The sequence below is a fragment of the Lepidothrix coronata genome, unplaced genomic scaffold (genome assembly GCF_001604755.1).
Source record: "Lepidothrix coronata isolate B3197 unplaced genomic scaffold, Lepidothrix_coronata-1.0 Scaffold40, whole genome shotgun sequence".
In the NCBI taxonomy this organism is placed as follows: Eukaryota; Metazoa; Chordata; class Aves; order Passeriformes; family Pipridae; genus Lepidothrix; species Lepidothrix coronata.
This window is the reverse complement of record NW_016690220.1, coordinates 1,344,364-1,359,815: the sequence shown is the minus strand read 5'-3', so window position 1 is coordinate 1,359,815 and position 15,452 is coordinate 1,344,364. Positions and strand designations below refer to the sequence as shown.

Sequence of the window (15,452 nt, the reverse complement as noted above, 5' to 3'; positions counted from 1 at the left end):
TTCAAAAGAGAAGCTGCTTTTGCCACCCCCCACCCCTCCTCACCCCAAAACGTTGCACAAAATGTCTGCAAGCCTTAAAAGTTACTTCACAAAGTGCTGGCTCTAAAGCTCACACACCAATACTTGGGTGTTCTCAGTTTGTAATTCATCTTGGGTACATGCGTGTGAAACACAAGTTATTCTTCCTATCCCCTGTGATGAATGAGGTGGAAGAGTTTGGGTAGATTGTACTGCACGGTTTCTTTGGACAGTGACATCCAGAAGGCTCCAGGCAAAGGAGTGCAGTGCAGCAGCAGATCACTAAGCCAGAGGTATCCTAGGCTTTTTCTGAGGAGTCAGAATTAACCCTCAAAGCCCTCAGGTTTGCAGCCAGCCCTGCTGAGAGGGTTCCCAAGGAAATCAGTGTAACAGTACCCTTTAGTAAAAGCAGTACTGGGAAAACTGCTATGAGTGGGTTCCCAAGGAAATCAGTGTAGCAGTACTCTTTAGTAAAAGCAGTACTGGGAAAAAAAACCATTATGGAAAGAAACTCAGTATCACTGAGATCAAGCAGCGGGATCAAAGTCTGTACTAATACAGAGAAAATCATTACTAAAATGGTTACATAGTTGAAGAGCCATCCAACCCAGATACCTTGTTTTCACAGGGATGGGATATACTTCCACATAAAAGCTTGAGCACAGGGAAAGAATATAGCTCAGAAGTAAGACAGTGCACATTTTATTGCAGATAGGTCACATTGTCATCAGTTAAATAAGGAAAAACGAGTAACTTCAGCCAGACAAATCACTTATTCATAAAAGTAGTCTTATTTAAGGTGTAACAAAATTTTCCTGATAAGATGGTCTGATTGACTGAAGCATATCCAGCTATTCTTTTTTTTTACTGCACCAATAATCAGATTTTTTTAAAAAATGAAAACCTTTGGTAAAGTACAAACACAGTTTTAAGACGAACAGGATCAATGATCTATTCTTACTGTGCCAGTAAAAATAAGTGATACCTAGAAAAAATTTAATTAGAGTAAGTGAAAGATTTTTAAAATAAACTTTTAAAGCAAATCTAAAAGAAATAAACTAAGTTCAATGTCCCAAAGATATTTAACAATGAGCAGAAGACTGGTTGTTCCACAGGTATTCTAAATTAGCAACAATGAAATAGTCCGCACATCCTTTTTCCAGCCATTACAGATTCCAAAATGGAATGTAATTTCTTCAAACCAAGACTTCTGAATTTTCATATCCATACAATATTTAAGAAATGTCTATTCCACCATATAAAAAAAGCTTTAATGTACTACAAAGTTAAAAACAAAGAGCAAATGACACAAGCTAAAAATAGAAAAATACATCGTAAAACATTTACATTTTGTTTCTTACACTGATTGAGATATAACAAAATATTTTGGATTAAATCACTTTCTTAGACTCATGGCATTTTCAGAAGCAGACAGGTTGTGACTCAACAGTCACTGGTCACCCAACAGCCAGCACCCAGTAAAGGTGTCTGACCATCGCAAACATCCACTATATTTTAAGTTTCTAGAAATCCTGTGTAGATGTTAAGCTTTATTACTAGAAGAGTCCAAAAATAACAGTTAGGTTTGAAAGTCAGTCAGCATCCCCCTCCAGCTCTGCATGGCAACCAGCCCATCTTTTGTAAGGAAAGACCTTGTGGATTTAGGTGGCCCCAAAGGAACAAGGGATTGTGTCAGCTCTGAGGTGAAGGGGACAGTCCTAGTACACTCTTCCACTTCTGCTGCTTTCTTGCTTGCATCTTTAAAAATTCACGTGAACCATGATTTTGAAAAAAAAAAAAAAAAAAGAGAGAGATGATGGGGAAAAAACCAAGAGGTATGATCTAATAAATATCGGAAAAGAATACACCACCACACAGCGGCGCTGACCCCGCCGTGTCGGTGCCTCCCCGCGTTCCCAGCGCTGGCCCGCAGGTGGCGACCGTGCCCCAGCAGTCACGGCTACATCCTACACACGGCCGCCTCGGGCCTCTAGAACCACTTATTTTTATATATATAGAATCTACAGTTTCCTTTGGAAAATGTATTTGCAGCATCTCCCAAACGTTGTTACCACCGGAGTAGGAAACAGCTACTTTTATGTAGAGCTCTTCTGGATTAGACATAAGGCTGAAAATATGGTGTAAACAAGTTAGCAGAAGGGCTGTGTGTAACAGTAGAAGATGGGATGGCTGTTAAGAAGTGCCCCCTTTAAGCCAGTATTAGAAGAAAACCAGGTTCCACTTCAAATAGACATGTCTGTTACTATTAAAATCTAATTCATATACATGCATGTATTAATACATCCACCCATGTATTCAAACCCAAGTATGTAGCATTGCCATGGGTAGCCTGTAAGACTGCTTAGATTTATAACAACTAAAACAAATTTGTTTTCTCACTTCAGGGCTGGGATATGAACCAGATTTTGCACTCTGGCTTTCTCCCGACAAATTTTGCAGTGCACGACAGCTTTATGTCTAACTCCAGATGCCACGTTTCCTAGAAAGCAACAATTTTCTGCACCCGTGAGGTCTATGAGAATATCAGCTCCCTGTTTTGTGCATAACATGTTGCACGAGTTAATTGTCCCAATTGGCACTTAAGACTGTAAGGAGAATTGCAGAAGTTGCTACTAAAGCGTAATGACTGTTCCATCCTCCTCGATACCTCCTCTGGGGATAACCAGACTGTGTCGGGGATCAGTTTTTAAGGAACTGAGTAATTTGTGGATGTTGCCATTGCTTTCTCGGCCAGAGTTGTTGTTGAGCACCAGGTCCCTTTGAAGTCTGTGGCTAAGGCTGCTGCCATTGATTCGAGAGAGGCTACTGGAAGTAAGGCTGTGCAGTTTAGGAATGTGCTGTGGCTCCAGACCACCCTCAATGACAATGTCAGCCTCTTCATCACTCTCCATTTCATCGGGGTGGAAGTTCTGCAGCACATGGGATGTAGGCAAGCTGTGGTGACTCGCAGTGCTGTCTGTAGACTGGCCAGAGCTACCAGACATCCTACTGCTCCGAATAATATTGTTCCTCTGGTTTGCTGGCTTGACTGTGATAATAAGATTATGGCTGTTGGCAATCATCATGTCTGTGACTTGGTCAAGAGTCTTTCCTGCTACTTCAATGCCATTAACTTCCAGGACTTCATCATTCACAGCCAGCAAGCCTGTGCTCTCTGCTAAGCCACCAGGAACCATACGAGAGATGAAGATACCGGGTACTTTTTCCAGTCCATGAGGAGTAACTCTTACGCTGGTGCCATCGCGAATGTAAAATCCTAAGGGTTTCTCACACCCGTGTCGATACAGCCTCACTCTCCTGTGCGTTTCAGGAAGAATGTCCACATCAATTATGGAAGATACTGGTCTAAAATCATGAGGCATGCTAATGTTAATGTGAGGACGCCGTCGGAGATTGTCATTGCGGAGTGTCACCAGAGCCTTCTTCTTCCTTGATAGCGTGTTGGTCCCAAAATTGCTGTAGTCCACTTCATCTGAAAGAGAAGCAGTACCGATGTATATCAATCAAACAGAATAATTCAATCTGCAGGGCATTTTACACTTAAATTTTGTTCAGTGAAGGCACACTCTTAACAATATGGAAAAAAACCAAATTAATTCTCCCACTTATTCTAACATTTGTTTCACTTTATGTCCATCAGCACAACATTCAGAATGAATGAGTTGTTTATAATTACTACCTACACTTCCATGTTTTGGGGAAAAAAACCCTTCTTTTTCTGAACTCCTATTTCAGCTATGTAGTATGCAATTACTTGCTGCAGGCCTGATATACCATCTTAGACATGAGACTGTATTTTCAGAGTTGGATTCTAATTTTACACATACATCTCAAGTGGTCAAGGAGCGTATTCCTAACCTGAAAGTCTGAATTAGGGTGCATTTTAATACTCAATACATAGCCTTAACTGATAGCAGGCCTTAGGTACAAACATGATAGCAGAGTGCAAGAGAGTAGTTGGATATGTTTTTTGCCTAGCCTTTGTTAGTTAATATGCATCTCTTGGTACATCACTTTTCTCTGGAATATTTTACTTCATTTCAGCTGAACTTGACAGCAATAAAAAGTGCTAAAAGTGCCAAATAACAAAAGGTTCTGTGTAAGCAAGCAGCCTGGCAGAAAGAGATGCAGGGAGAAAATGCTCTGCTGCCTAGTCCGTATGCAAAACATCATAGAATGGACATGGACTCCTGCCCTTGAGAGGAAGATCCATGGGAAAGCTGCCTTTCTAGGGTCTGCAGTTTAAGGAAATGTTTAAATATTTCAGTCTCCAGCAGTTATTTCAAGTGCATTGCAAAGTAATCACTTTTAAATCATCCAAGTAAAAGAAGTTATTCCATATAAGAAGTTCATGTTGTGCTTTGCATAAAAAACACTTAAGACACGAAGTTGTTAGTGTACAAATTGCGTCACTGCATTTCCCATTAAAAATACTGTGCATAGTTTAAACATGAAACATGCACTAGCTGGAAAATTATTTCACGGGGAGTTTAGCATGATAACACTTTTCAGATAAACTAACAGACTTCCAGTTTATTCTACTGTTGAAAACAAGCAGTATAATCCAAAAGTACATTCACAGAACTGCCACTAAGCATTTTTTTTCTCCAATAAATTAACCTTGAATAGGTTAGGGGAAAAAAGGTGTTAGTAAAAACAAGCTTATAATTGCATTTCTGTGTCTTGCAAGTCTCATTTTCAAGTCTAATTTCAAGGCATATTATTGACAGACTTCAGTTAAATGACATTAAGTTACACTAATCAAAGGACACAAAAAAATGTGCTAAGCAGCAACCTGATCAAACTGAGCCTCTTTGGAGCAGGGTGTTAGATTAGCTGGGCTCCAGAGGTCCCTTCCAATCTAATTTATTCTATGATCCTACACAGTTATTGGGCTAGAAAAAGTCCTTTGAAGACTTCAGAAAGACTATTTCTGCATTCTCCTATAACTTATCTACATTGGCTATACTAACCCTGAGGACATATAAGGCATCTAGAAGATGGCGCCAAAGGAAAAGTTCCCATGAAATAAAGATACTCCTTGAACAAATTTGTTGTGTTTAACTTCACATTTGCCTCTTCTCTCTCCTCCCAGGCTGTTCAGAGCTGTACCAATTACACAGGCCTTACTGTGTTATTTAGGTTGGTAAGGCACAGGACTGGAAGTCCTTAAAATCCCTCAAATGCCAGAAGCTCCCAACTCGTTTCTGGAAGCATATTCACAGCCAAGACAGTGACTTTGTAGAGGGGGTACCTTCTCAAGTTCACTTGGTGAACAGTCAGTGCAGTGTCTGCTCTTTTGAATGCACAAGACAACTTCTGGAACCAAAGCTAGGTATTATTCCTTTTCTTTCATCAAGAAGCTCACCATCTACATTCACCTAGTTCTGATGGATGATTCTGAAGGTTCACAACAAATACCTTTTCCTTTTAAAGTATGGGTCCATAAGAGATGTCTTTCATCACTACAGTCTCAAACACTGTGCCCTGCTCACCCTCACAATTCACGGATAAATTTCTGTGACAGTCCTAATAAAACAACTTGGGGATTCAGATTTAGAATATAAGTTCTTCCTCACTTGAAACACAGCACTGTAAGAACAGCAGTGTTGTGCCTTAGAGTCCAAGAGAACCTTTACCCCAAAATTTCAGTTTAAGATGGCAATTAAAATTACATACACATTACAGGTCTATGTGTTTAAGACCATCTCCTTCTGCATTGGCAAACCAAACTTAAAGCAAAATCTGCATCCCTTAAAGATTCAGAAAAATAGGTAGGTAAGTACAGTTCAGTGCATTGTAGGTAAAATGAGTACATGCCCTGGTTAGTCATCTGTCCCCCGAAAGCACTCAGGTAACTGTTATCTCCCTTCCTCTCTATGTTAGTATATTAATACTTAATTACTTTAAGGCAAACTTGCTAAAGCTTTACCAAATAGTTCATCTGGGAATATTTGTTGATAACACTGTTTTCTTCCCCTTAAATTAACAACAATCCAGAGAGTTAATTCTCACATGCAAGTCTGTGATTATCAAGCAGTAATGTCACACAAGTATGATGGTCCTCCTAAGACACACGGGTCATTTCTGAATCAGCTTTCTTGGGTTGGGCCAGCATCAGGGCAGTGGAACAAAAGAAGTAGTTGTTCTATGCCTGTGACCTCCTCACCTGTGCTCAGTCCAGTAACCTGCCTCCCCAGATGACTGCCAGCATTCCTAACCTCTGAACAGCTTCAAGACAACCACCTCCTCTAAAACAAAAAGCCCATCTTACCACAAAAAATGCTACCTTTTTCCTCCAAACATGAACCAGGCAGAAGCAGGATTACATTACAAGTGATACAGGCTACCTTCAGTGTTGGACCACTGACCATTCTTGGATTTAGTATTACAGGGCTAGACCATGGTAAAAAATGAAGTCCATGTCCCGTTGATGACTGAAGTTTCTGTTTTTAAAACAATGCCAAGCATTAGTTTCCAACTCTGACTCTAAACAGGATTCCATACAAGGAAGATGAAGTCCTAATTTTAACAGGTAAAACTGCTAAAAGCTATTACAGGTTGGAGAAATGAGAGCTAATTTGAAGAGCTTTTAAGAAAAAATACTAATTAACTTTATTTTCCAGAAAAAGTTCAAATACAGACTATATGCTCCTTAACAATACAGGGATTATTAGATTATGTGAATTCAAGATAATCTACTCACTAGCAGTTATACTCAATTGGACATCACTTTAAAATAAAAAAAAAATAAAACAAAAAAAATCCTGCAGAACAAAACAGCTACCTCCTCGATGGTATTTAGAACCACTATTCTTGCTGTAGGAATAAAGCAAAGTATCTCTAGTGAAGTTTAACATCAGCTGTTTCTGTAGCATCAGAAAGTCATTAATCCCTAGCACAGCAAAAAGAAAACTTCCTTCTTTACAAGGGAACTGGGACAGGTCAGACAACATCATTCACTTTTACCAGCTATGGGGTGGCCACAATGAGTACTAAACTGCTCTGGTGGCATGTGTCAGACTGAACTGAAAACTTATCACTGCATAATTTATGATGACTTTTAATGAAGGTCAGCAACTTCTTGTTAGGTTTTGAGTTTCTCACTGTATTGAATTTCAAGCAGGAATGCCACTTCAGCTAAAGGAATGGACTGTGCTTGATGCTGGGTCTCAGGTAAGATCAGTATATACCATATGGAACCAGGCAGAGCTCATTTTTCATGTTTCTTTTGTTGCAATATCAAATTCTCCTTTTGTGGAGCAAAAGGTCTATAAAATTCTGCATGTGTACAACCTTGAGAAGTGTCATCAAATTGGACATTTGAACAGTGCTTGAAGCCAAGTGTCATGTCTTCTTAAGTCTCAAATGAGGCTGGAATGAAATGTTATTTACATACAGGTGACAGAGGGAAAATTAACCTTTTAGGTCTTGAATATGTCCCGGATTTCTCAGAATGGGGCAGATTACATGGACCATTTTCATCTACAAGATGTAGTGCTTTCAGACAAAGATGTACTATGAACTGGTCAGATAATCCTGCATAGCCACTAAATTTTGAGACTTAGACCTGAATTTTACTTGTGCCCATAATTTACTTCCCACTGAAAACACTATTCCCGTAAAAGAGATGAAGAACACAATTTACCACAGTTGGAGAAGGACTCCTCAGATTTTCCATTCTCTCTTACTTGAACCTGCAACCCAAAGCTACACAAAAAATACCTCAAACTCTTCTCCAGACACTGAATATTATTGCCACTCTTTTCCCAAAAAAGCTTCAGCTTTCAGTAAGTTTTAAGAAACATTTTATTATCTAGCATGAGCTGCATAGAATCATAGAATCAACCAGGTTGGAAAAGACCTCTGAGATCATCAAGTCCAATCCATGAACATAAAACCTTGTGTATTTTGGCTGCATCCTTTCAGTTAATATGTGCTTGGTGGTAAGTTTTTTTGTTTGTTTGTTTGTTTTTTTAAATAGCCTTGTCACTACCTGCTTACCCATAAGGACCTCTCTGTTAGAGACGATCGATATACGCTACAGATCGACAGACCTCTTCACATAGGAAGTTCACCTATGCTCACTTTCTTGACAACAGTGGTGGTGGTTAAAAACATACCTGTAAATTCACAGATGGTAACATCTTTGAGTTACTCTTCTAACAATTCTGTAGTCAGCCTGTGACTTCACAGAACACATTACACCTTCCTGGTGGGCACCATGAATCCTATGATGTGGTCTATCTGGATTTCAGCAAAACCTTTGACACCGTCTCCCATAGTATACTCCTGAAAAAGCTGGCAGCTTGGACAGGGGCATTCTCTGCTGGGTTAAGAACTGGCCGGATGGCCGGGCCCAGAGAGTGGTGGTGAATGGTGCTGCATCCAGTTGGTGGCTGGTCACTAGTGGTGTCCCTCAAGGATCAGTGTTGGGCCCAGTTCTATTTAATACCTTTACTGATGATCTGGATGAGGGGATTGAGTGTACCATTAGCAAATTTGCAGATGACACTAAGTTGGGGGGGAGTGTTGATCAGCTGGAAGGCAGGAGGGCTCTGCAGAAGGACCTGGGCAAGCTGGAGACATGGTCTGATTCCAACGGGATGAGGTTCAACAAGGCCAAGTGCCGGGTCCTGCACTTTGGCCACAACAACCCCCTGCAGTGCTACAGGCTGGGGACAGAGTGGCTGGAGAGCAGCCAGGCAGAAAGGGACCTGGGAGTCTGGATGGACAGGAGGCTGAACATGAGCCAGCAGTGTGCACAGGTGGCCAAGAAGGTCAGTGGCATCCTGGCCTGGATCAGGAACAGTGTGTCCAGCAGGACCAGGGAAGTGATTCTTCCCCTGTACTCAGTGCTGGTAAGGCCACACCTCTAGTACTCTGTCCAATTCTGAGCCTCTCATTTCAGGAAGGATGTCAAGGTGCTGGAGCAGGTCCAGAGAAGAGCAATGAGGCTGGGGAAGGGACGTGAACACTAGTCCTGTGAGGAGAGGCTGAGGGAGCTGGGATTGTTTAGCCTGGAGAAGAGGAGGCTCAGGGGAGACCTCATCACTCTCTACAACTACCTGAAAGGAGGCTGTAGCCAGGTGGGGATCAGTCTCTTCCCAAGCAACCAGCAGTAGGACAAGAGGGCATGATCTTAAGCTCTGCCAGGGGAGGCTTAGGTTGGATATTAGGAAGAAATTTTTTACGGAGAGAGTAATCAGACACTGGAATGGGCTGTCCAGAGAGGTGATGGATTCACCACCCCTGGAGGTTTTTGAGACTGGATGTGACACTTAGTGCCATGGTCTAGTAACCACGGTGGTGTTGGATCAAGGGTTGGACTTTATGATCTTGGAGGTCTTTTCCAACCCAGTTGATTCTTTGATTCTATGATTCTATCATTAAGTCATACAGGACGTAACAGAGAGCATAGTTTAAGGGCTATTTATAAGGGAAAGAAAACTGGTTAGAGCATTTGGTTGTAGCCAAGAGAGCATTGTATTTCTTTAATTTACATGAAACAAGAAATTATAGACCTTCTGAAAAAAACAACAGGAGCACCACTCCCACTGCTTGGACAGCTGCTTTTCATAGGAACTGCCTGCCAGATAAAATACCAAAGCTTAGCCAGATAAGATTGTATAAACAAGCTGAATTCCACAGAGAAGCAGACTGTCAGGCTCCTATAGGAACAGTTCATTTCAGACTCTACATTTTCAGTGTACATGCGCTCATGGCTTATTATTTCCTCTGGGAACTGTGGAACATTAGTTGACAGCTCTGGAAAGTACTTCAAAGACAAAATTACTTCCACTAGGGAGAGCAGCACTTCAGGCAGCTTGGGAAGGAGGCCAATGAGTCATTAATAGTGAAGGGTAACCCCTCCATCCAACAGATCTCCATTACTAAACATTCAAATTAGCAGCAGTCAAAACTGTTTCAAGGGAACGTGTCATGTTTAACCCTTCTACCATCCTGTGTCCCAGCTTCAAAACACTGTCTGTGTTTGACACAAATTGCAATCAGTGTCTATTTTCTCAGAAAGATCAACACCAGAAGCATTTGTGAAAACAATCAGACAACAAATAAGCTGGCAGACTCTCATTTATGACCTATAAAGCTGACCACATGCAAAGGGATTTAAAAGGAAACAGATATGAAGTGAACTTTGACTTGGGGGGAGGATCAGTGCCAATACTGCTCATCAAGGAGTATTTAATAACGGGAAAAATAAGGTTATCTGAATGCTAGCATTGCATTCTATATGTTGCAGGAATATTAAAAAAAAAATCCAGCAATCACTGCTGCCAGCAACCTCTGGGTGAACCAACCCCAAAAACACACTGTAGGTAAAGTACTTGTAGCTGCTATTCCATCAAAAGTGAAGTAATGTATCCCGTGCAAGCACAGACCCACACACAGCACTTACTCCTTTCTCTCCCTTCATATCACTGTATCACAAGAAACTGGAAACAATCTCATCAACATTAAGACTACTTAAATGTTATGGTTTATCTATAACATTTAACAGGGCTTTGGAAGCACAAACTAGGCCTAGTAAACTACAGTTTTGTCAAAGGCAACCTTCCTTCTACAATGATTCAGTACTAAAGATATTAATTTGCCTTCCTACTTAGGAAGTGTTCACTCATAGGTTAGGACTAAAATCTAATACAAATGCATAACATTACACACATGGGGAACACAAATGTATTTCCAACATTAACATCTCTACTTCCAACACTTATAAATTTAAAATATCCCACCTTCTTTCCAGAAAGTGAATGTTATTTTTTTCTTTGGTTTTACATGTTACAGCAAGCAAAACTTGAACTGCATTAGCCTCAGGCTCTTTACGGTGTCAGACATGTATAAAAAATATTTTTCTGCGAGTTGCCTTGAGGATGGAGACAATCAATTCCTTGGGACTTAAGTCTACGTTGCTGGTGTGGCCTCCTGCACTTCTCACTGCTTGTCATCAGAGGCCACTGTTCCCTTGCTGAACCTCTTCCCTACCCAGCAGCAGGCCCTTTGTTTCTGACTCAGCACTGCTGCAATGGAGCAAAAGTTGTTGCTGGACCTCCAAGTTTGCCCCATGAAAGAAATGAGGCCTTTGGAGGAGAAGGGTGCTACCAAATATAAGTAAGCACTCAGGCCTGTACCTCCCAAAGCTATCCTTGCCCTCAGAAATATCCAAACCCAGTTCCCCAGACTAGCCATAAGCTAACTATAGGACTCCATCCACACTTTCACCTGTAAAATTTGGTGTTTCCCAGGACTGTCAGGGGTTTTTTCCTTTAGGTTTCATATGTGACTTCTACCCTAAAACATGACAGAAACAGCCCTTCTCCCCTTGTTTTTTTCCACAAACCACATTATGCCAAGGTTGCGTTTTTGCAGCACTAGAAAATTGTAGGGTTTGAGCTTTGGCTTCGTTGCTGTTTTGCTTGGTTTTTTTAAAGTATTAGTTAATCTTCTCATTTCCTGCAGTAGGTCAGTGGGAAGTTGGGAAGAGTCATGTTTTTCTTCCACATCTCAGCCATCAATCATTATTATGTTCATCCCAAGGTCACAGGTGCTGCTCTGGAGGTTTTATTGTGAGATGGTTTCCCAGGCCAGTCAGCACTGACTGGACACTCAGCAGCAGTAGTGGGTTGGTGATGCATGCAGAGAGCAATAGCATCACCTGTAAGCAGCTCTCCTGATGGCCAGAGCCTGACAAAGAAATCTATATGTACACAACAACTCCTAGCAACCATCAAAAACTGTGTTCACTCAGCCGATGGTATCAAAATGGGAGGGCTATCAATCCTAATCAAAGATGCCTAGGGAGAAAAAAAAAAATCACCCCCAAAACCACCACTTTCCAACCTATAGTTGCATGCAATCTCTACAAGTCATGATTACAAACTTCAAGATTTAAAGTTATTAAAAAGCAAGCCATTAATTATTCTGTTTCACCCACTCCATTTTTGACCTGGAACAAACACGCTCTTCTATTCACTCTGAAAATCAAGCAGTTGAAGGGAGCAGTAACAGCAATAACTCTTATTATGCACTGCAGCTACAATAAAAATCTTATTAAATGACACAAAAAGTAATAGATTTTATAAAGTAAGTATTGAATATAACTGTTTCCAAACTGGTAGCAGAAAATAGTTACTTTTTCCACAAATCTAAAGTGTGGAAGGCATGAAATGTAAACAGAATTTACAGACTGAACCAAAGAGCAAGTTCAGGAGAATACCATTCTGTTTTTCATAACTGCACTATTTGAAAAAAACACCACAAATAATGAAAAAAATTCACCTCAGGATCATATGCATTCAAAATATGAATTTTACACCTCTGACAAGAAACAAAATTTTTGTCTCATACTAGTCTCAGAAGAAGCTGCAAATGAAGCTTGGAAAGGCAGCACGACATTAGGCAACATAATATAAAGGCAGTGTGTTTGTATGAGGAGAGTATTTACACAGCCATAGGTGAAAGGAGAAGGTTTTGAAGAGCTGCAGTACTGAAACTGGTCAGAACCATCATCCTATAGATGATAGGATATTAAAACACAGCCATTTCCTCCGTTCAGAAGTAAGGTCATCAGCACTGAAGGCCATTTCAACAGCTAGCAGAGGTGAGCCGTGCCAGGAAGGCAGAACCTGTACTACCCAGTTAACACAGTTAAGACTGTAGCTCACCCAAGGGAATCTGATTCAAGCCTGGTATTACACACTCCCTTCTGCTCCTTTCTGCCACATACCCTCGCCTTCTCTGCCAGATGCTCTCCTTCTCTCCAGTCTAGAGTGATGAACCCTCCTTAGCTAAAACTGGCAGTTATCAAGAATCCTCTATTACCGTGTGGTCAGGTTAATCATATTTCTGTAGCATGCAGGCAGTTTTTCTGCTTGGAAGGAAAAGATATTCCAGAGCTGGGAGCACTAGTAGCTTATTCAGAGGTGACAAATGAGACATTGAACTGCTACAAACATTAAATCTGTGAGGTACAAGAGTACTATGAAGAAAGACTGTTTTCTGTTCTGAAGTAATTCTTTCTCATGCATTCTTTTGCTGAGTAACACCTTATTCATCCCAAGCTAGTTCAGACAAGCAAGCTAGGAAGTGTCTTATTCTTCTAAATTCCCAGTAAAAATAACTAAAAGAAAAAAAAGAAATCCCCAAACTGTGCAGAAGTACATATTAATGAAGATTTAAGTATCAAAGAAATAAATGGTGATCTCTTCCACACTCTTTATCTTGGATTGTTCTGAAGTTCCTACCAGACCTTCTCAGAGAAAGACGTGTTTTTAAGCAGTTAAAATTCTTCTAGGTTTTGTTTTCTCTCTTCAAAAAAAAGGATGCAATAATGTTTTTATAGCTTCACTGTTGTGGTGTGATAATACCACATACATCCTGCAAAGGGGGGGGAGGGAGAGAAAAACATTTGCAGTGCTTTACAAAGCACTTCTCTGGTTCCTGCCTCCAACCCAGCTGATGGTAAACAAATTCCAGATTCTGCCTCTTATCATGGAATTAAAAAGGTTTCACAACAAATGTGGCATAAGAAATTAATTACAACACTTGTCTTTCAAGTCCCGACCTCTGGGAGTCTCCCAAGCTTTGTTGGCTGGAGTCAGATTAGTCATAAGATAAACACCCCTCGTGGGCCAGCCCTGTGAAGGGCTCGCACAGCTGCTCCCTCACTCATCAGCCCCACACAGCCACTGCCCCGGATGCCCCGGCCTTACGGCACTGACAGGCTCTTGCCTACACCTGTGGCCTCCCAGATGCATCAGGATGCCCTCCTGGCTGGTGGGACTGCAGAGCTGTGGGAATCCCAGACAGTTTATCTCCTGTGTTCAGATGGGACAGGAACAGGTGGTACTGCCCCTGCAGAGACATGTTTTCCAGTCCCCTGTTCCCCAGGCTGGAGCAGGCCAGGGCGGGCAGGAGCAAGCCCGTAGGCAGAAGGAGAAGGAGCAGAACCAAGCCCTGGCAGAAGCAGGTCTGAGCCAGTCATCATCCTCAGCAATGGCCAATGCAACCCTGTGCGTCAGACAGGGTGACGATGGCACTGAAAAGGAGCACCAAGAATTAATGCAAAATTAAGGGCCCCTCAGGTGGCAGGGGACAAGGGAGGAGCAACCTCGAAGAGCTGCTGGTACCAAGCAGAAAAGCTGCAAACACGTATTATATAAATCTATTTAATGTTCTGTTTCCTAATGCAGAGGAGAAGCAAGGTCAAGAACCCAATCTATTACAATTCAAACTGTGTCTGTAACACTTCCCCAAGTTGCCGGCACTCTTCCTCCTTCAGAGGACATGACAGCTCACCTCACAAATGGAAATCATTGCTGCTTCTAGATATAAACAAAGCAAAAGCCAGGAAGCCCTCTTTCCTGATGACAGGTTACAAAACAGTAAAACTGCCTGTGGAGTGCAAAGTAAAACTTTTTCCCCGAATAATCACTAGGGCAGAAGCAAACGATACTTTTCTTTAGAGCCCAGTAGCAGAGGCCCAGCCCTTTGCCAATCAGTGCAAAGCTGATCTATGATACAGAGAGGGGCCAGAAAGAACTCCCCACTAAGGGAATAAAACGCCAACCTTATCCCTAATGCACAGCTGCCCCCCAGCTGAATGCTGCTGCTGGTGTATCGAGTCCCTGCCCACAGGCTAAGGAAGGGCTGAAAAAAGTCAGTCTGAGGAGGGTTGCCTGTCTGATATTTGCCCATGCAGAGCCTCCCTACAGAGCCAAGCACATGCTGGACATCTCTGTGGAGGAAGAAGCTCCACAATACACCTTTTTTTTCAGCACAACAGTCGATATTAACATAAGAAAACTGTATCTCACAGGTTCTCAGTGTGACATTTAGCATAATCCCTGTGGTCTTCACACACATACACACGTGTTGCGCATTACTTTGTGGTACCCATAACTCCTGCTGCAATGGTGGCCCTTACTCAGGCTAGAGCAGCAAGTTACCCTCCTTGTTTCCTTTGCTGCCATAGCCATGAAGTAAGAGGATTAGAGCAATGTCCCCACCCCTCTTCCTCAAAACAGAAATGAAGCCTTGCCCAACATACACTACCTTGGCTTCTACAGTTGAGAACAAAATAGTTTTTTACTTTTAATGTTAGACTAGCAATATCTTTTCCTGGCCATCATCAGAAAGCAAGAGGCATTTAACTCTCATCCCTCTTCTGTCAGTAAAAACTACATGTTTTACTTAAAAGCAGATTAAAGGATCATGGCGAGTCTGGCAGAAGGATCAACTATGTAGAGTTACTGGCTAAATGATTTCCCCAACATTATTGTTATAATGCTGTATTCCTTTCTCATCACTGGCTAGGGCTTCATGCTCAATTATGTACACAAACTAATTAAAGGCTGCAGCTTGGGCAAACTTTGCACCTGAGGCGACTCCCCAAG

General features: G+C 41.6%; 1 protein-coding gene across 1 annotated transcript in view; it reads right to left on the bottom strand.

Annotated features, from left to right (window-relative positions):
• Positions 1 to 701: 701 nt before the first annotated feature.
• PARD6G (par-6 family cell polarity regulator gamma) overlaps positions 702 to 15,452 on the bottom strand; it is a 65,765-nt gene continuing 51,014 nt past the window's right edge. Inside the window, exon 3 of the mRNA XM_017813158.1 lies at positions 702 to 3,511. Coding sequence (XP_017668647.1) covers positions 2,652 to 3,511 — 860 coding nt within the window. The 3' untranslated portion in view covers positions 702 to 2,651. The remainder of the gene's footprint in view (positions 3,512 to 15,452) is intronic.